This window comes from Chenopodium quinoa, unplaced genomic scaffold (genome assembly GCF_001683475.1).
Source record: "Chenopodium quinoa cultivar QQ74 unplaced genomic scaffold, ASM168347v1, whole genome shotgun sequence".
Taxonomy (NCBI): Eukaryota; Viridiplantae; Streptophyta; class Magnoliopsida; order Caryophyllales; family Amaranthaceae; genus Chenopodium; species Chenopodium quinoa.
The window spans coordinates 1,576,112-1,600,241 of record NW_018745286.1 but is presented as its reverse complement, the minus strand read 5'-3'; the positions used below and the strand labels follow the sequence as shown (position 1 = coordinate 1,600,241).

The 24,130-nt window shown below is 36.9% G+C and overlaps 2 protein-coding genes across 2 annotated transcripts; one reads left to right on the top strand and one right to left on the bottom strand.

Moving 5' to 3' along the window:
• Positions 1-48: 48 nt before the first annotated feature.
• Positions 49-17,741, bottom strand: LOC110711924. Its single transcript, XM_021890359.1, has 2 exons — positions 16,903-17,741; positions 49-265 (listed from the first exon to the last, which is right to left on the bottom strand). Exons 1-2 carry the CDS (start codon positions 17,739-17,741, stop codon positions 49-51), a joined length of 1,056 nt encoding a protein of 351 aa, XP_021746051.1.
• Positions 17,742-20,002: 2,261 nt separating this feature from the next.
• Positions 20,003-23,745, top strand: LOC110711877 (DNA-binding protein S1FA). Its single transcript, XM_021890321.1, has 3 exons — positions 20,003-20,153; positions 20,264-20,309; positions 23,100-23,745. The coding sequence occupies exons 2-3, from the start codon at positions 20,307-20,309 to the stop codon at positions 23,307-23,309; spliced, it is 213 nt and encodes a 70-aa protein (XP_021746013.1). The 5' UTR covers positions 20,003-20,153; positions 20,264-20,306; the 3' UTR covers positions 23,310-23,745.
• Positions 23,746-24,130: the final 385 nt, after the last annotated feature.

Below are 24,130 nucleotides of genomic sequence, written 5' to 3'. Positions count from 1 at the left end.
CTTGCTCGTCTCGAACCTTTCAGTCCTAGCCTGCTCTTGAAACATATTCTAAAGTTCAGATATGATCTCAAACGCCATCTCCTTCTCAAACAATGTCTTTTGAAGATCTGGAGACATTGTGGCTAACATGATGCATTTGACATCCCGGTTGGAAACAATCCACCGGTTTAGGGCAGCCTGTGTGACCTCCTCATTTGGAGTGTCAGGCATTTCCTCATCAAAGACATACTCCTTTTGTTCTTGAATAAGAACAATCCTCAAATTCCTTTGCCAATCGAGAAAGTTGGTTCCACTCAATTTCTCCTTGTCGAGAATTGAGTGGAGAAAGAACTGGTTGTTGTTGGTGTTAGTTGCAAACATTGTACTACAAATGAAAAGAATTTGCAATGAATAACCATTCATAAACCAATAAGTTTGAAATTTAAAGCATACTTGCAGCATTCAATCTTATTTACGTTTTATTCACACATTTATGAGTTTGTCCCATTTAGGCGAGAATAAAACGATTCCAAGATCCCAAAAATCAATAAGTAATTAAGCATGCTTTGGCTTTTCTTAACACTTATTATTTTAAGATAAGCAATCCAATTGCTAATAGTTCTAAACTATTCTTGGTTTGATAAGTCATTGCATCCAATGCATTCTTGACACTTATCTAGTTTACCACAATATCTAAGGACTCCTTATCGATATTGTTGAGTTTATCCAAAACTAACGCGTATACCTAGTATACCTTAATTTTCTAGAAAAGTGGTATTGCGTTGCTTTGGCATAGCCCATTACCTACTCTCAAAGTTTCGGTAAGTGTCATTTTGGAATGACAATTTTTTAACTCAATTTTATAAGGACTTAGGGTTTCTATGTTGGTTTGATTAAGTGAAATTAACTAATCATTCAACATTAAAATCCTAAACATGCATCTAAATATCAAAATATATAAGCAATATAAATCGACATATATAAAATGCATAGTGAACTAGCATGACCCTTGAAAGATATCTTGAAGCATCCAATCTTCAATCTTCAAGGTCATCTTGGCACCTTTAGACTCCAACTTTAAAGAAAACACTGTCTTTCTTGACTTCACCATCAAGCATGCAAGAACCAGATAATAAGAGTAATCTAAATTAACTAAGTACAATAATACTTAACGGCACGCAGTCCGTATTTAGATTTACAAAAATACGCAACAGAACGCAATCCGTATTTGCTATCCTAGTTGGGTCATACTAGTCACTTTTGTAAAACCCTGTATAAGAACATTTATAATATTCCATTAACCCATTCACTTCTAAAGTGAATGGCCCATGCAATTTTACAAACAATACAAGCAATAATACAAAACTTGTATCAAAAGGCGCGCACTAGTTACTAACTTAGGTCGTTAATCCGATTTACGTTACTATTTAAAACTAGTCAAGTGTTTATCCAATTATCTGAACTAACGCAATAAGGATAAGCATAATTAAAGCTTAACGAGCTCCAAATCGATTAATGAAGCTCCCACTAAATTCCACATCCAACTTAATTAAATTAATCCAATTAATTTTTAATTAAGCAAAACAAGTCATTTTGTCAAAAATATGCATATACGTGAAAAACCGAGGCCTAGCCTCGTTTTAATCAAAATCGCAAAACCGCACAACCAAGTCAAGTGTCTAGCTCCTAAGCCAAGGGCTAGAGGCTCCTAGGCACCTCAGCAAGGCTTGCGTGCGGGTGATGGCATGCACAGCTAGCAGCGCACCGAGGCACCTTCTAGCACTAATAGCCTCGCAGCATGCTTCGCATGCTTGCACGCTATTGCGCTGGCAGTGTGCTTATGTGCTTGCTAGTGCTCGCATTGTGCGCTGCCTAGCAGCCCTATCCTTACGAGCTACTGCTTGCCGCATTGCATGCCCCTTTGCACCTGCTCGCACACATGCACTCCTCGGCAGCACCTTAATGCGGGCTACGCGAACAGCCCCTACTGGTCGAGTGAGTTTCTCAAGGCTTCAAGCTTCGATATTTTGTGTTCTTTGGGAATTTTAATCCCAAATATTTGTGTGACATTAATTAATTCGAAATTGAATTTTAGAATTAACAATTGAGCAATTTTGAATTAATACCAAGTTTAACTTAATTAATCAAAGTTTAGTGCATAAACCAAAATTATTTCCAAGAACCATTCTTTAATAATTTTAGGTCAATTTGATACAATCAAAATTTAAGGGCTTGCTACATAATTAATTCATCCAGTGATTAAAATTAATTATGAATTTGACAAAACAAGTTGAATAAAGTGAAGGATTTATGTCTTCGTTAAGTGCAATTACTAGATATATCAAGGATCATTATTACGGAGATAATTAGTTCATTCTTTTGGGTCGTCATTGTGTATTGCTAGATATGATAAATGATATTTGGGCTAGTCAAATAGTCCAAAGCCCAATAGAATGGATCCTATAAGGTCACACACAAGGGTGATGGATTGAACAAAAGAAAAAAGCCCATTATTGGGCCTCATGGAGTAGCTGGTCATATGGGATTAAAGAGGGAGTAGTTTGGGCTTGGTTTGGACTCTAATTATACATGTGATGTATAAATAGAGGCCTTGCCTAGGGTTTGCAGATAACACTTAAGCAGTCAATTGAGAATTGACTAGCAAGCAACCAAACCCTAAAGCCTCACGCTCTTACTCTCTCTTCTCCCTTCACGTCTGCACATGCCGGTGGTGCGTGTGGTGCACGGGGATGGTCATGGTTGTTCGTGGATTGGTTTTCTCCTCCCCTCTCCGTAGAAGATGGCTTGAGGTGTTCGTGCTCGACTAACTAGCATTAGTGGAGGTTCAATCCTAGCCAATGGACCAAGTAAAGGAGCAACACTTGGGGCTCTTATCCTCCTAATCGTTCTTAGTCGATCGCTCATGGAAATCACGTATCAAAGGTATGAATTATGTGATTCTTTATGTGTTATGCTTGTAGATCCTTTTTAGATGCGAATGAATATGATTCGTGAAATTCCGCTTATAGCACCTAAAACTCTATAGTGGTATCAGTTAGCCTCTTGCTTTTACGCATATTGATCATAATTCTTTGATGTCCACAATTTTAATTCAATTAAGAGGGAGAATTCTAATTATAGTTCAATCTTTATTTTAAATGGAGATTTAAGGTTTGGAATTTGTTTAAATGCGATTTAAATTGCTCAATTATCCCTAGTAAAATCTGAATCAAGACCTAGCATGATTGAAAATTTCAAAATCGTAAGCCCTAGTTTTTAAAATTTTTTATTAAAATAAACCCTAAATTTTTTATTTTTGTACTTAATTTTGATAATTTTCGAATGTTTCATGCTTCATAAATTTAATTAGATTGCTTTGATACATAAATATGATATAATCAATAATTTGATCTAAGTGTTAGATTAAATTTGAATTAATTTTATGAAGAACCCTAATTGAAATTGAACTATGAATTTGATTCAAAGTTGAATTAGGCATAAATGTTATGTTTTAATTCAAAGGACCTAATTTAATTTAATTTTACAAAAGTTGCTAAATTAGATTAAAACTCATAAAAAAATTAAAAAAAAATGGTTTGAGTGGGAGCAGGCACGGTTGGGTGGCAGAACCCGCCTAGGCGGTACCATGATGGCTACCCCCTGCAGGTCCGAGAGGGAGGGTGGAGGGGCTAGGTGGTTCGGTGGCTGGCAGGGTGCTGGCGGGTGGTGTTTGCAGGAGTAGCAGTAGTGAGCAAGCGTTGCACCACTACTGCCAGTGTTGTGCGTGGGTGCCACGAGGCGCCCAGCCACCATGGCTGGCTTTGACTGGCCACACCAAGATGGCTGGCTGCACAGCAGCCCCAATTTTTTCAAAATAAAAAAAATTATTTTATTATAATTATTTATTTTATTTTAATTTTAGATAAAATCAGATTTTATCTAAGATAATTTCAAATTTTAATATTTGTTTTAATCTTTGAAAAATTTAAGGATTTTGAGCAAGATTCCAAAAAGATAAAGATTGATTTAATAATGTGATTATCCCATAATTATTTTAGGAGATAATTGATTTAAAATTTTGTGATTGGCTAGTAATTATGATAGAATCTCCTAAACTTGTTAGGATGATCTTTAAATATAAATAAGATTTATATTTTAAGATTAAAATAAGATTTGATTCTATCTCATGCCTAAATATAATATATGATATTTTATAAATGGTCATGAATAATATATGATATTATCTAATTACAGATTAAAATATGAGATATTTTGGTACCATGTTTCCTTAATTATGAACATTCGATGTTGTAGTATAGGCAAGCATGTTTACATGATATTTATTATGTGGCAATTTTATAACATATATGATATTATGTTTCTATATAATGACTAATATGGCCCAGTAGATTACTAAATACGATCCGCGCATCGTGATGTATTTTTGTAATCTAAATACGGTCTGCGTACCGATTAAGTATTTTTGTAATTTTATCTATTTTATTTAAGTATTAAATAGATTAGAGTAAAATTACATGTTGCAGTTAATCCAAGAAGTCCATGAAGTGAAGGCCCAAGGTGAATCAGGGATGGTGATCTATGAAGATTCAAGTGGGAGCATTTACTTTATTAGTTTTCTTAGGATTAGGGGCCATACTATGTCTTGTTTATGCATTCAGTAGATTATGCATGCTAATTTTTATTGATGTTGATGATGATGCACTAGAGCTCACTAAATTAATCACAACATATAAATCTAGGTCCCAGAAATATTGAGATTGTTTTTCCAATTAGATACCCAACAACCCTTCGATCGTGAGTGATGGGTCTGCCTCCGCAAGGTGTCACTTGTTATCTTAGGTAATTTGGGGTAGATCACGTTCTACACATTTAATTAGTTGTGCTCAACAAGGTTATGTAAAGCGTTTAGAACTTTGAAGCAAAGGGCAATAAATAAACATGAGATGGTTAATTATTCAACCAAGAGTTGCAGAAGTCGCAATTAGTAAAGAGTTTACTTACCTTAAAAATGTAATGCTTGATGGTAGGGCCTCAGTCGGTCTAATATTACACAAATAAAGGATCTTGGAATCATTTATTCAAATGGGACAATTATTTTGAATAAAGTGTTAAAGTTACCTATGTTTTTAGATTTAGGCGTTTTAAAGATAAACATAGTTGAATTTTGCGTTTATTAAGTAAGTAATATATATATATATATATATATATATATTCTAGTTTTATGATTATATAATCTCCTCGATTAAAAATAAAGTTGAGAAATGTTCTCAAAAGTTTAAAAGATAATCCGTAAACCTATATTCCAATTTTGCTAGGATGGTTCTAAAAGGCAAGTTTTAGAAACCCATGTCACATGTCTAAGGTTGGTTTCCTTCAACTCAAAACTTTTGAGTGAATCGCTAACACCATCTTCATTTTGAAAAGTGTTTCAAGGGTTAATGAGATGTGAGGTACGAACCCTCTAAAAGACAAGTATGGAATTTCAATAAAATCTCTTATTTCAATGTAATTGAATATAAGAAATTGATTGGAAGTCTCTATGATCAAAAGTTGATCAAATGACATTATTCTTCATCCATTTCATATAGAGTTAAATAGTTGATTAAACTCTACTATGAATGATGATTGAATAGATTTAGCAAAATTATGAAAAATGCTTAAAGCAGTTAAGCAAAATATCATTTTGAACCTAAAAGAAATGTTCTAAGTGACTCAAAGGAAGAGGTTTAAGAATATATGGGGATAACATTGAGGAGTTTTACGCTAAGAAATGCAAGCAAGTTGCTACTTCTAGAACGTAAACTACTTATATGCTAAAAGTTGTCATGAACAACAAATGTTTTCAATTGATTAGAAACTATCTTATACAGTTGGAAGGTAAAAGAATGGAAATGTTCCAATTTAAGAAATATATTATAGAAATTAATTTATCATATTACTACTTCTTGGACATATGATGTCACATTTAGTTCACTCATTGAAGAATGTGGTTGAATTAAAAGAAGAAATTTGGCTAAGGGAGAAGTAAATCTACAAATTTAGAAGTAAATGTTGCTACTTCACAAGTAGAATCTACAAGTTTAGAAGCAAAAGTTGTAACTTTACAAGTAGAACTTACATTTCACCTTACCTAGTTATTGGCTAGAATTAAATAAATGTTAATTATTCTTGTTATTATCAAAACACCAATCAATGTTAATAATGACTAAGCATTAAAGATTCAAAACATGGAATAAATGTTATTTAATGCTTATTTGAATCAAAGTGTGCTTTGATAGCTAAATAGGTCAACAGTTCTATGGCAGATATAGATAAACCATTTCTTTATATATAAGTTGTCTCTAAAATGTCAAATGGTTCAAATAAAAATGAACATTGCACACGGAAGATCCAAAGGGATGGACTTTCAATATCATTAGATTGTGAATCTGTTGATACATGTAAATATCATTCTAATTTGAAACTGACAAGATATCGTTTAGAGAAATGATAACATGAACTCGAGGTCCAATACATATCAATGTAATAAAACTTAAGGTTCAAAGGCTAGAGACGGAGAATGAAACTTCATTTGTGATATGATCACTTGTGCTTAGTTGAAGCATAAGTTTGAAAGTTTTGAAAAGTTCAAAAGTCCAGTATGAAGTTCAGAATTAATTTGACAATATAATAAAATACATTACAATATGATTGTAATGGTGAAAGTTTGAGTCAAGAAATTTACTTGGCAAGATATTCAAAGTATTGCGATACGATCGTAATAATGAGAATTTAAGCCAAGACCTTGATAAACATCCAAGAGTTGTGAAATTATTTTACAACTCACTCCGAAAGGAAACCATGTGAAGTGTCTATGAAAGGAGCTATCAATCTATATGAGATATATTGATAATGGATGAAAGTACCCTATCTTCCAACATTATTCAAGGGATATACTTTTAAGATGAGCTACAATACTAGACAAAACTACATACGTCAAATCAAAATGTAGCAAAGGCTTCATACCTGATATGGATAAGAAAAGTTCTTATAAAGTCTTTGTACAAAGCAAGGAATAAAAGTTGTATTAAATCGTTTGATACATGTTCAATTCCTATATAGAGCACGGGGTACTACTACACAGGTTATACTTAGCACAAAATGTTTATTGCTCAAGTAGATGCCCTTGTGGAAAAAATGTCATTTCCAAAAGGTCAAGTGGGAGTAATGTAAATCTCGAAAGAGTTTTGAGAAAAGCAACAAATAAACATGGTTCAAACCATGGTTGATTCACCCCATGCTAATGTGCCTTTTCAAAAAGGCAAGTGGGAGTATATGAATCTTGAAAGAGTTCGAGAGCCTTGAAAGAGCTCAAGAAAAGTTAGTTCGAAAATCTTGAATGAATTCGAGAAGTAATCGAATAAAAGCAACAATATGAGCATGATTCACCTCATGTCACAAATTACAACACGTGGTCTCATTAAAGTGTAATGGGAATAATAAACATGTTTCGAAGGTAGCACATTCCAAGTGCACACCCTCTATTGTTGTTTCTCATTGAAAATTAAACAAAGTTGTTGTATAAGTTTCAATTGTTGCATAAAGACTCACAATGATGACTAGCATATCTAAAACTTAGCCAAAGAAATATAATTTCATATTGACTAAGAGTTCTAAAATATTTATTTTGGAACATAATGATTATGCAAGTAATAAAGATGATTTGACAAGTTATAACTCCAAGTGGTTTAAAACCATGGAAATCTGAAATAGATTCCAAGTCTAAAAGCAAGTGTGTGACACTTGATTAATTTTCCAAATTGGGTAAGACCCATTGTAAACAATAATGGACAAGGAAGAAAAGCATTTTCTAATTAAGCAAAGACTAGTTATTAAAGGAATCAACTAATTCATAGTATGACTATGACTACGATGAAACCTTTACATTAGTCATGTTGCCAAGATCTATTAAAGAGATTTTTAGTGATTTCTACCTTATGAGATTTGGTAGATGGATTTCAAAACGTTTTCTTGAAATGGTTCATGAAAGAAGATTTGTATATGATACAATCATAATGATTTTGAAAATCCAATAATCCGAGGGATGCATAAAAGATCCTTTAATAATGGATTGAAGTTAGCATCATGGAGTTAATGTTTTTAATTGTTGTGAGTTAATCAAATTGTTTGATGTTCTCATAAAATGAAGAAAAGTCTTGTGTATACAAGATGTTTATTGGGAGCTATATAGTTTTCTTGGTCTATTACAAAGAGAGATTATTCCATGCTTGAAGGGTCAAGTGATGGTTAATGCGTTTTGTATGAAAAACCATGAAGAGGAAGATGAGTACATTTGGGAGTCAAGATCCATAGAGATAGGTCTTGAAGGATGTTTTAGCTTAGGTAAGAAACTTATATTGATAAGATTCTTATGAGGTTCAACATCATATTGAAAGGAGTTTCAATCCCATATAACATGGCACATTGCTTAAATATTCAATGCTTTAAGAAAGGTTGATGAAATTAAGGTTTTGAGTGATGCTCCTTGTGCATTTTGCAAAGGATGCATCATGCATGTCATGAACTATACTCGTCTATTGGGTTCACATGTTTTGAGAATATATGGTGATAGGTTTCAATCGAAAAAACCAATGTAACATTGGAATACAATTTAGAAATTCCTAAACTCCTTGCGGAAGGATGAAGGAAGATTCTTGGCGTATGGAGATGAATATTATTATAAATTTTAGAAGTTGCAAAATTCATGTTTATGAGAATGTCTCACGAATTGTATCAACTAAACTATTTCAATAGCCTAAAGACACAAAGGGCTCATTTGAAATAACATGATGGTGGATGGTTTTGATTATATGTTAAGGAGTCACAATTGCAAAATCATCAGCCATGTTGCCTTATGTTTATCAATTGAAACAAAGTTTCAATCTTATTTAATCATGGTTTAGTATTAAATAAAATGTCCAAAATAATTATGAATTGATGGGTTCATCAAATCGATGATTTGATGAATGAAACCCCACAGGTGAACTAAATTCATAAATTATTTAAGTTCCTAGTTCGAAATCATTAAATTGGACATAAATGATTTCAATAAATGGACTAGCATGTAAGATGGATTGGGTAGCGCAGTTTCATGGGCTATAGGGGCATAGAGATGCTCGGTCAACCAACATAGACATGCATGAATGATGCATGATCGAACTATAGACCTACTTTGAAGTTCAAGTATAGAGCTTCCAGATATATTAGTGGATTCCTTTGACATGAGTGGAACATTGATTTCATTCAATGATTGATTTACTGTGGTACATCCAAAAGTCATTCCGTAAAAGAGGACAATAAAAGGTGTTTCCTGGTTACTTCAAAAGTTGAGTGAGAGCTTTGGTTGCCATAAGATTGGATTGAGTCCCTATTTAATTAGGAATGCGTCATGGCCCCTTGAAGAGGGAGAATTCTAAAAAATGCATGGCCGTGCTCAAATGGATTACATTGATTAGACAAACAAGTTAATAATGTTAACGATACCGCCAAAAGAGCTAAGACCATTGAGTTGAATCAAACCTACTTGTGGCGTTGTCGTCTTGGCCATATTAACATCAAAAACATCAAGAAACTTCTTCACGAAGGTATTCTTAACTCATTCGACTTAGAGTGGTTTGAAAATTGCGAAGGATGTCTATTAGGCAAGATGATAAAGCAACCATTCTCGAAGTTAGGAGAAAGAGCTAGTAACTTATTGGGTCTTATACATACGGATGTATGTGGACCAATGAGTACACTTGCAAGGAAAGTTTATCAATATTTCATCACCTTCACCGACGACTATAGTAGATATGGTTATGTCTACCTTATGTCGAACAAATCTGAATCTTTTGAGAAATTCAAAGAGTTTCAGAGTGAAGTGGAAAATCAGCTTGGCAAGAAAATCAAAGCACTTCAATCGGATCTAGGTGGCGAGTATTTGAGCCACGAATTCGACGATCCCTTAAAAGAAAATGGTATTCTTTCAGAGTTATCACCTCCCGGAACTCCACATTGGAACGGAGTGCCCGAAAGGAGGAATCGAACCTTGTTAGACATGGTCCGATCAATGATGGGTCTTAGTGAACTTCCTATCTCTTTCTAGGGACATGCACTTCTAACCGCGACACTAACACTGAACCGAGCTCCGTCAAAAGCTGTCGAAAAGACTCCATATGAATTATGGACAAAGAAAACTCCATGGTTGTCTTTTCTTAAGATTTGGGGTTGCAAAGCATACGTCAAGAGATTAATTTCTGACAAACTTCACCCAAAATCAGACAAGTGTTTCTTTGTGGGATACCCAAAAGAAACCAAAGGGTATTACTTCTACAACAAATCCGAGAACAAAGTGTTTGTTGCTCTTGATGGTATCTTTTTGGAGAAGGAACACCTTTCCAAAATGACAAGTGGGAGGAAAATCGAACTCGATGAAGTTCGAGAGGATGAGCAACAAAGTCAACCTGACAGTCAAAGTGCTTTAGAAGCAGCTGTTGACATTGGTCAGAGTCAAACCGACAATGCAAATCCTCAACCTATTACCCTACGTAGGTCGCAACGGCCAAGATCTCAACCAGACATATACCTCGGTATTGTCTTAACCGAAGATCAAGACATCCTAGTTATGGATGGAGATGAGCTAGCGAAGTACAAACAAGCTATGACGAGCTCCGACTCTGCAAAATGGCAAGAGGCCATGAAATCCGAGATGGACTCCATGTTTGAAAATCAAGTCTGGGACTTGGTTGATTTGCCCTAAGGTTACACACCTATCGGTTGAAAATAGATTTTCAAGTTGAAAACTGACAAAGATGGAAATATATCTATATACAAAGCTAGACTGGTGGCAAAAGGTTACAGACAAATTCACGACGTTGATTATGATGAAACCTTTTCGCCAGTCGCCATGCTTAAGTCCGTCCGGATTATCCTAGCAATTGCCGCATATTATTATTATGAAATATGGCAAATGGATGTCAAAACCGCCTTCCTTAATGGGATTTTGGAAGAAACTTTGTACATGACACAGTCGGAAGGTTTTGTTGATCCAAGCAATGCTGGGAAGGTATGCAAGCTTAAGAAGTCCATTTATGGACTAAAGCAGGCAAGCAGAAGTTGGAATCTGCGATTCGATGAAGTCATTAGTAAGTTTGGTTTTATCAAGAATCTAGATAAGTCTTCTGTTTACAAAAAGGTCAGTGGGAGCGACATCGCATTCCTCGTCTTATATGTTGATGACATATTACTCATTGGAAACAACACTAAACTGTTAGAGTCCGTGAAGGGCTGGCTTGGAAAGTTCTTTTCAATGAAGGACTTGGGAGAGGAACGTTACATATTAGGCATCAAGATCTATAGGGATAGATCTAAAAGGATTATTGAAATGAGCCAAAGTACTTATATTGATAAGGTACTGGCAGGATTCAACATGGAAGGGGCCAAGAGAGGGCACCTACCCATGTCACATGTCATAACTCTCAGCAAGAAGCAGTGTCCGCAGACACCTGATGAGCGAGAGAGGATGAGTCAGATTCCATATGCTTCGCTTATTGGATTGATCATGTATGTCATGATATGTACTAGGCCGGATGTATCGTATGCCTTGAGTGCTACGAGCCAATACCAATCAGACCCAGGAGAGGCGCATTAGACTTCGGCCAAGAATATCCTAAGGTACCTGAAAAGGAACAAGGATAAGTTTCTAGTCTACGGTGGTAGCAATGATTTGGTTGTTGAAGGTTATACCAACGCGAGCTTCCTGACTGATAGAGACGACTTCAAGTCGCAGTCAGGGTACATATTCTGCCTAAATGGAGGAGCGTTTAGTTGGAAGAGTGCTAAGCAAAGCACCACTGCAGATTCTACAACTGAAGCCGAGTACTTGACAGCTTCGGAAGCAGCTAAGGAGGCAGTTTGGATTCGTAAGTTCATTAGTGAACTTGATGTTGTACCCTCCATCAAGGGTCCAATAGACCTCTATTGTGATAACAATGGAGCTATTGCTCAGGCCAGGGAGCCAAGGGAACATCAGAAAGTCAAACATGTCAAGAGGCGATTTCACATGATAAGGGAATGGAAGTCCGAGGGTGAAATTAGAATTTGTAAGATTGGAACGAACGACAATGTAGCCGATCCATTGACTAAACCTTTGCCTCAAGTGAAGCACAACAAGCACGTTGAGGCAATGGGAATCAAGCATGTTGGAGATTGGCTTTGATTTCCATGTATATGTGTTTTAATTAAACTTGATGTCTTAATGTAAAACACTATGTTGAACCATTCGATTTTGGAGCAATTAAAATTTCTGCAAATTTATTATTACCCCATTTCTATTTAATTGTGGTTTAGAATTAAATAATGAGTCCATTCGATTTCTGAGAATATTCAAAACAGGGTATCAAGATCATGTCTTGGATAAAGAAACACCTGTTAAGTGAGCATTGAATATTTCAATCGAAAATTATCCCTAATCAAGGTCATTTAAATGATGGAAGATTAATGACTACTTGAGATTAGTGTGTAGTATGATTTATAGCATCGTTTCTTGTGCTACGAGGACATGATTGTCATAAATCATTTGCATAGGTATTGGTTTGGAATTGTACCAGATCGACCTATGAGAATACTTTAAGAGATTTAAAATCGTCATAAGTATATTTCTCATTATAGCTATCGGAACCTTTTTCCTCGACCATGAGTATTGTAGGTTCTCTTGTTTGAGTACTAGTCCGTTTTGATGTTGTCAAACGTCTGCCGTAAAAGGGGATTATAACGGCAACACTTGGGCGACTAGGTTCTCTTAGTAAGGAAAGCTAACAATACAAGACTGGGAATGTCCCCCTATTAACAATAGGGAACATGTCTTTGTTGTTTACAAGGCCTCTCGAAGAAAGAGACTGTGAAAATTCACGGTCGTGCTCATATGGATTTTAGAAATCATCTACTTATTGACAGTTGAACTCGGAAATTGAGAAACACTTCTGGACGTAATAAGGATGACGAAGAATCTTACCTTATAGTTCATGAAGAGACATTAAGCGACATAGGAAATGGGCTATACACTATTTGCACACTTGTCCGGAAGGACAAATGGGAGATTGAAAGGAACGGTGTCCTTCCAATAAGTGTATTATTCCGATAGAGGGTTCGAAATTATTAGAAAGCTAATTCTTCAGTGAGGTCAAGTGATCGAAATGCTTAGGTGGAGGTCGCTTTCGATCAGTAATATTAATGTATAATTAATATTACAGCTTAATCTTGACTGAACCCTTCGGGTCGCACCCCAATCAAGCAACCGATCCGAGACGATGAATCAATCTGAAGGATTAGATGAGTCATTAGAGTATTACGAACAAAGACGTCGGATATTGAGCTTAGAGCGTCAAAACCGAGCGTTATAAGTCGAGTCGAATTCAGAATTCGACAAGACATGGAATCAAGCAAGTGACAAGTACGAGCCAAGCCGTAGCATCGCATTGGCCTAGCCCTACGAGTGCTAGGCTAGGCGAGGTCCCAAACCGCATGCATGCTGGCGTGCCAAGCATTGCCCAACACTCGCACATCGCACAGCACGAGCATCGCAAGCTGCGTGCCATGCGTGTGTGTGCTGCGGCTATGCGTGCATGGTTGTGCGTGCTTGCTAGCATAGTAGCACCAGCCATCGCAGCATGCTGGGCATCGCAAGATATGTGTGCGTGTGCGTGGTTGTGCGTGCTTGCTAGCGTAGTAGCACCAAACAACAGCTGCTGGGCCTCGCACCTCGCTAACACACGCAACGCAGCAGCAGCAGCCCGCAATGCATGCGTGGCTTGTTTGCTGCGTTCATGCATTGTGCGAGCTGGCAGCCAGCCCAGCCTTGGTGCTAAGCGCCAGCTGGGTAGCCTTGGCAGCCAAGGTGGGTAGCTAGCCAGCTGTGCAAGGGAGGCCAGCTCACGGTTTGTGGAGGGGACCGGTTATAGGGGTTTGCTTGGGGAGCAAGTGTGGTATGGTCCCCCCCCCCTTCCTTCTTCCCCTAAATGGTCCTCACCTAACCTTGCTCACTATTGCCACTTGGCGCTTGTTGATTCATTTTGCATTTTAATTTGTTTTTAGATTAAAATAAATTGGGAAAAATGCAATTCTCCCACATTGAAGGGGAATGGGAAATCAAGGCTCCCTTCCCTATAAATACCCAAGTTTTGGGTTTGGGAAAAAGCACGGGGGGGTTGAACTCATTAAGGCATCTCCTTATAAGTGAGAAAACCTTTAAGTTCGTAATACTCTAGTTTTTCTTTGGTCAAGTCCCGACTAATATTCGGGATAAAGACTGCTCGGGTCGGGTTGAGGTTGCGAGCCGTCGGAGGCCTACGTACTTGCGAGGCTAGAGCTTTCAAGTAAGAGCTCGTAAGCGAGCGAAGCACGCGTCGAGGGTAAGATCATCTTTTCTCTTTCTCTCTCTTTTGTTGTTTAATTATGTGATTGCATGTTTAGTTACCTTAATTAGTGTGCGGGTCTTAGGCGGGTTTCATTCCGCATAGTGTCGGACACTACAAAACCCAACAGTGGGCTTACTCTACAATAGGAACTACTATTTTGGATGGAGGTAAAACTTTTAGGAGGGCTTTTTCGACTTTACATTTAGAATTTCTGCCTTGTGTTCATGCACTAAGATGGATGCTAACGAAGGATTATTGTTTACTCGGATTCGATAACCTTGGTTCAACTCCTTAAAAGAACTACAGGTGCGGAGATTTCCTTAAGATGGCAATACAGGAGATAAGAAGGTTGAGAGCAAATTTCCAGAGTTGCATTATTTGGAAAGTTGGGCGAGAACAAGTTGAAACTGCTCATCGTTTGGCTAATGTATCTAAGGTTAATGGTACAAGTTATAATAGTTTGTAGTCTTGTATTTTCCTCTTGTAAAAAAAAAATAATGATATGACTCAAATCTACATTGACCTGACTAATTTAGGCCTTGTCTTGTTCACCTTATCTTCTAATTTTATTAAAGTTCAAATAAGACAAGTTTAGAAAAGTCAAGTTATGATAAGGGTTAATGAGAGTTATTCAAGTTCAATTTACTCTAAAATTAGCTCTAATGTCTAATAAATTTTGATATATTCAGATAAGATAAAATAATCATTGACAATTAAAATCTGGTGAATAGATAGCGTCCTTAGAGTAGGGTGTAAATTTAGTAGTTTGATTTCAAATCGATTTATAGATAACTGTAAAAAATACTATGTGTATAAATACGATAAAAAAAACTTACTTCTCCGTGTATTAATAAGTGTTACACTTTGGCTGACACATATTTTTAGACAATTTAGTTTTAGACAATATAATTGACTTAGATAAAATAAAAAGTAAGTGGGTAGTTGGAGTATTAAAAAATTGTAAAAGAAAGATAGTATTTGAAAAGTAATGAATGTGAGAGGAAAAAAAATAATAAAAAAAAGTAGTAGCGGGTTTGGGTAGGGACTATAATAGAGAAAGATATAATATTAAAGTGTATCTTTTTGCCAAAAAAAAGTAGTGTAAAACTCATTAAAATACGAATGCATTTAATAAATGTATCACTTATTAAAACACGGAGGGGGTAATGCTACAAAACATTATGAACGAATCAAACACATAAAATTCGGCTTGTTAGGGGTTAATTTTAATACTAAAGTGGTTTTTTTTTTTTTTTTTTTTTTTTTTTTTTTTTTTTTTGGTGAGAAATTGGGCTAGCCCAAGGGTTTAATTCAAGTTTCCCAACTTCCCATCAAGTTCGTGTCAAATTATCGTACCATCCGCGACACCGGCTCTAATTGAGTAGGTCCACAGTCTTCCTACGAGTACTAAATTGGTTTTTTTTTCCCAAATTGAGCTTTATTGGGAAATTATTTACCAAATTGGTCTCGTGGAAAAAGTATTTCCCAAACTAAGCTTCTGGGGTGAAACGATGTCTCGGACAGCGTTTTACACCCAGTTTTTTTAAAAAAAAAATTTAAGAAGTAAAGCGCTGTCTCAGACAGCGTTTATGGTGTTGACCTGTTGGTATGTATTTTGGCAAAATATACTAGTATATTTTGCCAAATTATACTGAAATATGTATATGGGCTTTAAAACGCTGCCTGAGGCAGCGTTTTATGTTAAAGCATAAAACGCTGCCTGAGGCAGCGTTTTTCTGCTTGACTGCATCACCAGCAGCCAGTTGCTGTTTCTGTCCATCTGCTGCTGCCCCTACACATCATCCTCACCCAGCAGCCTCAGCCTCAGCCCCACCATCAACCACCACCCCCACCACCATCAACCACCTCCCCCACCACCACCGGCCGCCACTCTCGACCACCCCTATGCAATACAAAACACCCTAAACAACGCAAGAGCATTCCCACCACCCCCACCGTTAACCACCACCCCCACCACCATCAACCATCTCCCCCACCACTACCGGCCGCCACTCTCGACCACCCATAAACTATCATAAAACACCCTAAACAACGCAAGAGCATTCCCACCACCCCCACCATCAACCACCATCCCCACCACCATCGACCACCTCCCCCACCACCACCGGCCGCCACTCTCGACCACCCATAAACTACCATAAAACACCCTAAACAACGCAAGAGCATTCCCACCACCAGCCCCAACCTTTCCACCACCATCGACCACCACCGACAACCATCAAACACTGGAAACAACCCCAACAACATGATAACCATCGTGAAACAACACTTTAAGTGCAGGAGACCAAATATATGCTGCTTGATATATATAACGGCGATAAAAGATATAGTTTCACTAACAAAAGTCAAATTCGGACAAATAAGGGAAATAAACTTCAAGAACGTATCTCTCGTGATGGTGCTTCGCACGTGAGATTTCAAGTTTGAAGCCAAGTGACGAACACAAAACCTGTGATAGGCTCGGGGTTGAGTGAATCCAATGTTAGGATCATTCATTGCTACAATGATCCCTGCATGTCGATCAGATATAACACATAAGCCATCTCGTTGCGTAACTCTATCCCGTAGGCAGCTCATAAACCAAGACCAGCTGGAAATGTTTTCCCCCTCAACCGACGCAAATGCTAGTGGAAATACTTGGAAGTTTCCATCCACACCTGTAGCAACCAAAAGTGTTCCTTTATACTTCCCGTACAAGTGCGTCCCATCGATACAGATAACAGGCATACAATGTTTGAAACCATCGATACAAGGACCAAATGCCCAAAACACTCGTTCAAATACTTCCATGTTGCTGGTATACCTACCCTCCACTAGAGCTTTGTGTTTCCATATGACTACGGTTCCCTGGTTTGACTGTTGCAGTGCTTGCATGAACTGAGGAAGTCTGCTGTAAGAACTCTCCCAATCCCCAAAAATTTGAGTGATGGCTTTGTCCTTGGCATACCATGCTCTTTTATACGGAACTTCAAAATGGAATTGCTTGGAGATAAGTTCCTGAATGAATTCAACTTTTAGAGTCGGATCTTTCTGCACAAAGGACTTCACAAACTCAGATATTATGGACGAATCCAAGTGTGAGTGATCAGTAGATAGTACTTTGGTAACACAGTTCTCCCGGTGCGGGCCTTTGTATGTGACTATGGTGAAGCCACCCGAGTGCTCACTTGTCCTGGTACCCCTTAGAGACCATCCACATTTCTTCTTGCAACGCAGATGAAGGACACTCTCATTTGAGGTCACTATGGTGTATAATTGATTTCTCTGTATAGAATACATCTTCACCATTTCTTGAAGCGTTTTCTTACTGTCAAAGTACATCCCCTTCTCGAATTCTCCCCCTGGAACAAATGATGTATGACTCCCTGAATTGGCCTAATACTCATCAACTTCATAATTCTCATTTATCTGACTAAACCAGGTACTGCAGTTCTAACCAAGGGCTCATCAATTTCCATCTGCTCATCTTCAAGATCTATGTCATCAAGCCCATCATACTCTTCCCCATTATCGTCCTCATCATCTGTATCCGCATACACATCGTACACCGACAATTCGTTATTCACAATATTATCAAAATGACTTGGGTCTTCTTGAGACGGTGATTCTTGAACCTCATCTCGCATCGGTGACGGAGCCACGGTGTTTGATGTCGAAGGACCGGATTGGCCGAACATTGTCACACAGCCCCCCGCATATGCAGGTGATGCTATATGAGGACTAAACGGCATCTGAAATTGATCGTCATGAAGCAAGCGACTGAAAGTTCCCATCCCATATTCATTCGATGGAATGTGGTTTGAAGGGCCTTGGAAGGACGCGGTGTTGTAATCAGAGACATATGTAGGATGTTGTTCTGCCCAAGTACTTTGTTGGGTACATATAGGCACTGTTTCTACATATATCTCATTGGGAACACCCTTCATTGTAATAATGCTTCTCAAAGCTTTTAAATGTTTGTTTGTGGAGACAGGTAACACTTGAACCCCATGGCCAGTCTCACACCTCATTTTAAGGTTCAGTTCAACATTCATTGGGTTTGAGCCGATACTACTGTGAACCTCATTCATCAGATCATTCACAGTCATGTTCGGTTCAAGTGTTATAAGTTCCATATTCCCTCCACTGTACTCAACATTTGATCCATCGTACATAATTTCACCTCCCCACCGGCATAACAACACTACATTTTGTGAAGCCATATTCTACATAACAACCATAACACATTTAAGGATAATCGAATGCTAAAACAACGTAAAAAAAACCCCTAATTTAACAATGCACAACATACATAGCTTTGATAATGGAAAGTTATATCAAATTTGAAGAACCTACATGTTTAGCTCATATGACAACAACGAGACAAGCCCATTCTCACTATCAACATTTTCATCACCAATTTCATTAACTCTTCGTACTGCATACAACTGTCAACAAACTATTTTCATCACCAACTATCACATTGCAATCAAGAATTTCGTCTACATTGTTCTTCAATAATGTACTATACTATCATCAACAATTATCAACAATTTCTCACATTTTCATTACTAATTAGCAACAAATTAATACACTCTACATCACATTTTGCTACAACATACAAAAACTACCAAATATTCAATGTAAAATGACACTACGAATTTAGGGTTTACCTGGAATTAGAGAGTGAGTGAGTGAGTGAGAGAGTGAGAATAAGAGTTGTAGGGGCGGCGGCGGCGGAAGGGGCGGCGGCAGCGGAGGTGGTTTCGGTGTTTGTGAGAATGAGGGTTGCTTTAGTGAGAGAAAGAGTGTAAAATTCGGTTGTGAGAATGTGAAAAACGCCCAGAAACTGGGTTTATGCCCCGCAAGAAACGCTGTCTCAGGTAGGGCTGGCAAACCCTGACCCGACACGAAAACCCGACCCGAACCCGACCCGAAGTTACTGAGAGAGACCCGAACCCGACCTGAACCGAACCCGAATAACCCGAATTCGACCCGATTTGACCCAAATTTCATATTTCGTAATAATATTAAGTTTTACACTATTTTTAATAGTTTCTAAGTATAACCCGAAATCGACCCGAAATCTGACCCGAACCCGACCTGCTGACCCGATTGCCACCCCTAGTCTCAGGCAGCGTTTATTGTTCAGAAATAAAACGCTGCTTCAGGCTGCGTTTTATTCCTGTACATTAAACGCTGCCTGAGGCAGCGTTTCATTTAAACGTATAAACGCTGCCTGAGGCAGCGCTTTATAGTATTGGGGTATTTTTTTTTTAAATAAATTATGAAATACGAAGTTTGGCCAAAAAAAAAGTCAAACAAGGTAAAACGCTGTATGAGACAGCGTTTTACTTCTTGATTTTTTTTTTAAAAAAACTGGGTGTAAAACGCTGTCCGAGACAGTGTTTCACCCCAGAAACTTAGTTTGGGAAATACTTTTACCACGAGACCAATTTAGTAAATAATTTTCCAATACAACTCAATTTGGGAAAAAATCCTACTAATTCCTCACCCGATTTTGTTTGAACAGCCAACTACTCTTACTCAAATTTGGATTGTGTTGCCACATACACACTCCTTGACGACCCCACTACCGATCTCACTCGCTTTTTCATTGGCTGCCCCACGTAACACCACGTCTAGACTATTCTCTCTCCTCTTACATTACTTCTTACCTCTCTCAATCTCAATTATTCTTCCAATTTCCCCAATTTTTAGGTCAGAATTCCCTCAAATTAACCTAGATCTCCATGTTTTTTGATCTTGTTCTTTTGTAACTTTCGATTATTATCCAGATTTAGGTTTTGATTTTCGTTTTTGATTCTCAGGTTTTGTGTACAGGGAAGATCTCTTTCTTTGGAGGATTAGATCATGGTATTACTTTTAATCTTTTGAATTTAATCTGTTTGTATATTTTTACATGCATTGTTGTATTTCATATTCGCTTTGTTTTTGTTTGTTTTTGCTATGCCTTAAATTTCAAATTTTGATTAGATGCTGTGTTTATAATTGATAGTTTTTCTTCTGCTGGTTTGATTATTTAAACTTTTGTTAATTTAAATAAAATTGGATCCATATTATCTGAACAAAGTTGAATTTGAGTATTTGATCATTTGATGTGAATTGTATGCATTTGAATGTCAAATATCGGGTGTAATTTTCCAGTGTCGATTTGACTTCTTTGGTTGAATTTAGATAAAAACCAATATAATGTTGAGGAGTTTTTTTATGTATGTATTCGAGGATTTAGTGGTTTCGAGATCGTTTCGTTTGGAGATCATTGTTTGCAATTTGAATTCGCAAGTCGGAATTGTGGAAAAAAAATATTAAACAATTGATATGATTGAGTTTAAGTTGATTAAGTCATATGTTCAATTTTTCATGTTGCTAATTTGCTTGTTGTAGAATTTATTATAAACCGATTTGAAGCTCATTAATACCTTTATGGGACGATTACTTTAGGATTACATTATATCAGATTGAAGAAGACACAACTGGTAGTTATGAAATTAATGTAACTTGCAATATTTAACAATTAATCTGAAGTACGAACATAGGTTTTGGTAGTTGTATTAACTTTAATGTTATTCCCTTTTGCAATTGGACATATACTCTTAACAAGATATTACAAGTGATAGGGAGTGTTGAAAGGTTCACTTTACCCAATCCTAGGGGTGAAAGTTCGGTATTCGGTTTGGATTTTACTCCAAACCGAATCCAAACCGAATTATTTCGGTTTCAGATTTTTGAAACCGAATCCAAACCGAATTTGGATTCAATCCAATCCAATCCAAACCGAAATAATTCGGTTTTGAAAAATGAATCCAATCCAAACCGAATTTTTTTGGGCTGTCATTTTGGGCCTTAAATTTGGGCTTTTATTTGGGCCTATTGTTTTAGTCATTTTAAAGGCCTAAATTTTGTACGTTTCCTGAACAAATTTTTAAGAAAAAACTAAAGTCTTTAAGACTAATATTTGTCACATTAAGTAATAGCATAATTATTAAAAAAAAAAACATTCCAGCCATTAGAATAAAATTACAGACATAATAGAAATCTTAAAAATGAAATAACAGTCCAACAGCAGCAAACTTAATTCAATTGGCAGCAGCTTAATGAAACAATGGCAGTAGCTTAATTGGCTGGCAGCTTCAACTCTTCAACCGTTCAATCAAGCTCAACCAAGTCTTGGTTATTTTGACCACCACCAATTGTGTCAAATTTCTCAACTAACAACAGAAACAAAAAAAACAAGTTACATATGAAATATTGAAAAAAAATATCATATAATAATTGTTGTTATTAAAACATATCAAACAGAGGCTATGGGTGAACATCAATTATCACCAAACAATCAATCTATCACCAATTCGAACATCAAATATCACCAAACGATCAATCTATCACCAATTCGAAGTTTTCGAACAAAATAAAGGAAATCTAGGGACAATTGGACAAAGGAAAATTCACCAATTCGAACTATAAAACATCAAATTCACCAATTCACAAAGGAATATTACCATTTCGAACATAACAAAACATCAAATTCGCAAAATCGAAGAGAAGCAGGAAAAGAGAAGTGAAATCTGAAAAGAGAAGGTATTCTTACCTTTGACTGAGTCAGAACGTGGTGGTGACTGGTGAGCGTTGAGCGGCGGTGAGATACCGAAGTACCGGACTGGTGGTGGACGGACGGAGTGAGGTGGTGAGGGAGAGAAGAGAGAAAATCTAGGGTTTTGGTGAGGGAAAGTGAAACTGTGAAAGGGAAATGGGAAAAGAGGGGACGAAAAGATCTAGGGTTTTGGATATATATATGTCATAAAATGGGCTAGTTCGGTGTTCGGTTTTTTGTTTTTTCGAATTCCAAAACCGAATCCACACCGAAATATTTCGGTTTCTATTTTTTCAAACCGATCCAATCCGAAAACCGAAAAAAACCGAACCAAATTGCTTATTCGGTTTGGATTGGTTCGGTTTTCGGTTTTTATCCAAATTACTTTCACCCCTACCCAATCCTACTTTCTTTTTAAATTCTCTTTTATGGATGTTTAGCCAGTGTTATGGCTTTTCAACGAGTTTTGCATGCCAAACTTCTTCTTTTAAGATTAGAAAGTGGTGTGCGGATCAAAGATAGCGAGTTGTTTCGTAGACTATATCGTGGGACAGAACAACGAACAAAGATTTGTTGGTAATCGTAAGACCAAGATTGTATGTAATTCACTTTTGCTGGTTAGCAATTCATTATTAGGTCTGTGTTTATACGTTATTCATCGTTAGTAAGATATAAGATATTTGAGGTTAGCAGTAATGAATCAGATGTAGGCTAATTGTGTCAGCCCATTGTGTGTTGTGAGGGTGATATTCAGGCTATGTGTTGAGGGGCACTAAATATCATTTACGCGTCAAGGCATCAGGAACATGAAGGCATTGGCGATTTTTATAGTTAGTTCATTGTAGTACTAGCTATCTTTTGTTTTATGGTTTTTAAAATTTGCTCCTTCCTTATTCAGTCTGCAAATGCAGCAAGTATGAACTGATCTCTGTGTTTGTGGTTTATTTATTCATCTATGTTCATATTTCTTTTGTTAGCATAGCCTTCTTTCATGACTTCCTAGACTTGTGATGATTGGTGTGAGTTTTGAGATGGGTTTTGCTCATGAACAGGCTGTTAACGAAGTTGAAGCTAAAGGCTTCAATCCAGGCCTCATAGTTCTGTTGGTTATCGGAGGACTTCTACTAACCTTCCTGGTTGGGAATTACGTACTTTACACCTATGCTCAGAAGAACTTGCCACCAAAGAAGAAGAAGCCTGTTTCAAAGAAGAAGATGAAGAGGGAGAGGCTCAAGCAAGGTGTTGCACCTCCCGGAGAGTAAATATTTAGGGTTTGTGAGCAGATCTATCTTCTGTTTCTGTCCGCAGCACTGAATTGCTTCGGGACTTTTATTTTATATTCATGTAACTCTAAATTGAGTTTTGAATATTTTGGTAGTTAGCCACAGCTTAAATTATCATATGAGTGAGTAGTAAGTATTAAGGTCTTATCGAAATTCACATTTCTTCAATGAGCAGGGTCTTTAAAAGCCTACTTGGTTTTTACCAAAAGCAGGTGTAGTTAACCTGCAGGCACCACACCTACAGCGGTAGGCTGATGGCTTTTGTTTGTTGGTGTAAAAATGTGGCGAGTGTTTTATGGGTTTTTTTTTGTTAACTTTGTGCTTAGAATTCATAGTAGCTAATGTCGACCGAAGCTATGACATTTCTGTTAAGATCCATTTATCGATTTAAACAAATTACTATTTGCTAGTGTCATACTATCACTCTTATGTACATGCTGAATTCGGGATAACTGTCTTTTATAATCTTGATCAATGATATACTTGTTCATAAAATTGTAGAAAAGCTGGATGAATTTTGGGAGTCTTAATCAACAATTCTTGTAACTTCTCTAAGTAACCCGAATTGGAAGACAATTACTTGTTTATACTTACGTAAATCTGTTAAGAGTAGAACTTGTTCAATTTTTTTATTTTTTATTTTTTTTTTAAATCATGGTATTGTAGCCAGTATTGATAGGAATGTGGTACACTAATAAGGTTTCAACAAGTATGTTATTTTCTTGTTAAAGTTTTTGAAAACGCTCTTTCTACGTAATTTACTAAGGAGAAATTTGATACTCCTTTCATCCCATATGATA

What these genes read in the sequence shown, in the direction of transcription:
- LOC110711924 (XM_021890359.1), bottom strand. Translation starts at nt 17,741, where the DNA reads ATGGTGAAGATGTATTCTATACAGAGAAATCAATTATACACCATAGTG. An exon ending in CAACCCCGAGCCTATCACAG is followed by an intron (nt 266 to 16,902) that starts GTTTTGTGTTCG and finishes CGATTGGCAAAG; the next exon opens with GAATTTGAGGATTGTTCTTA.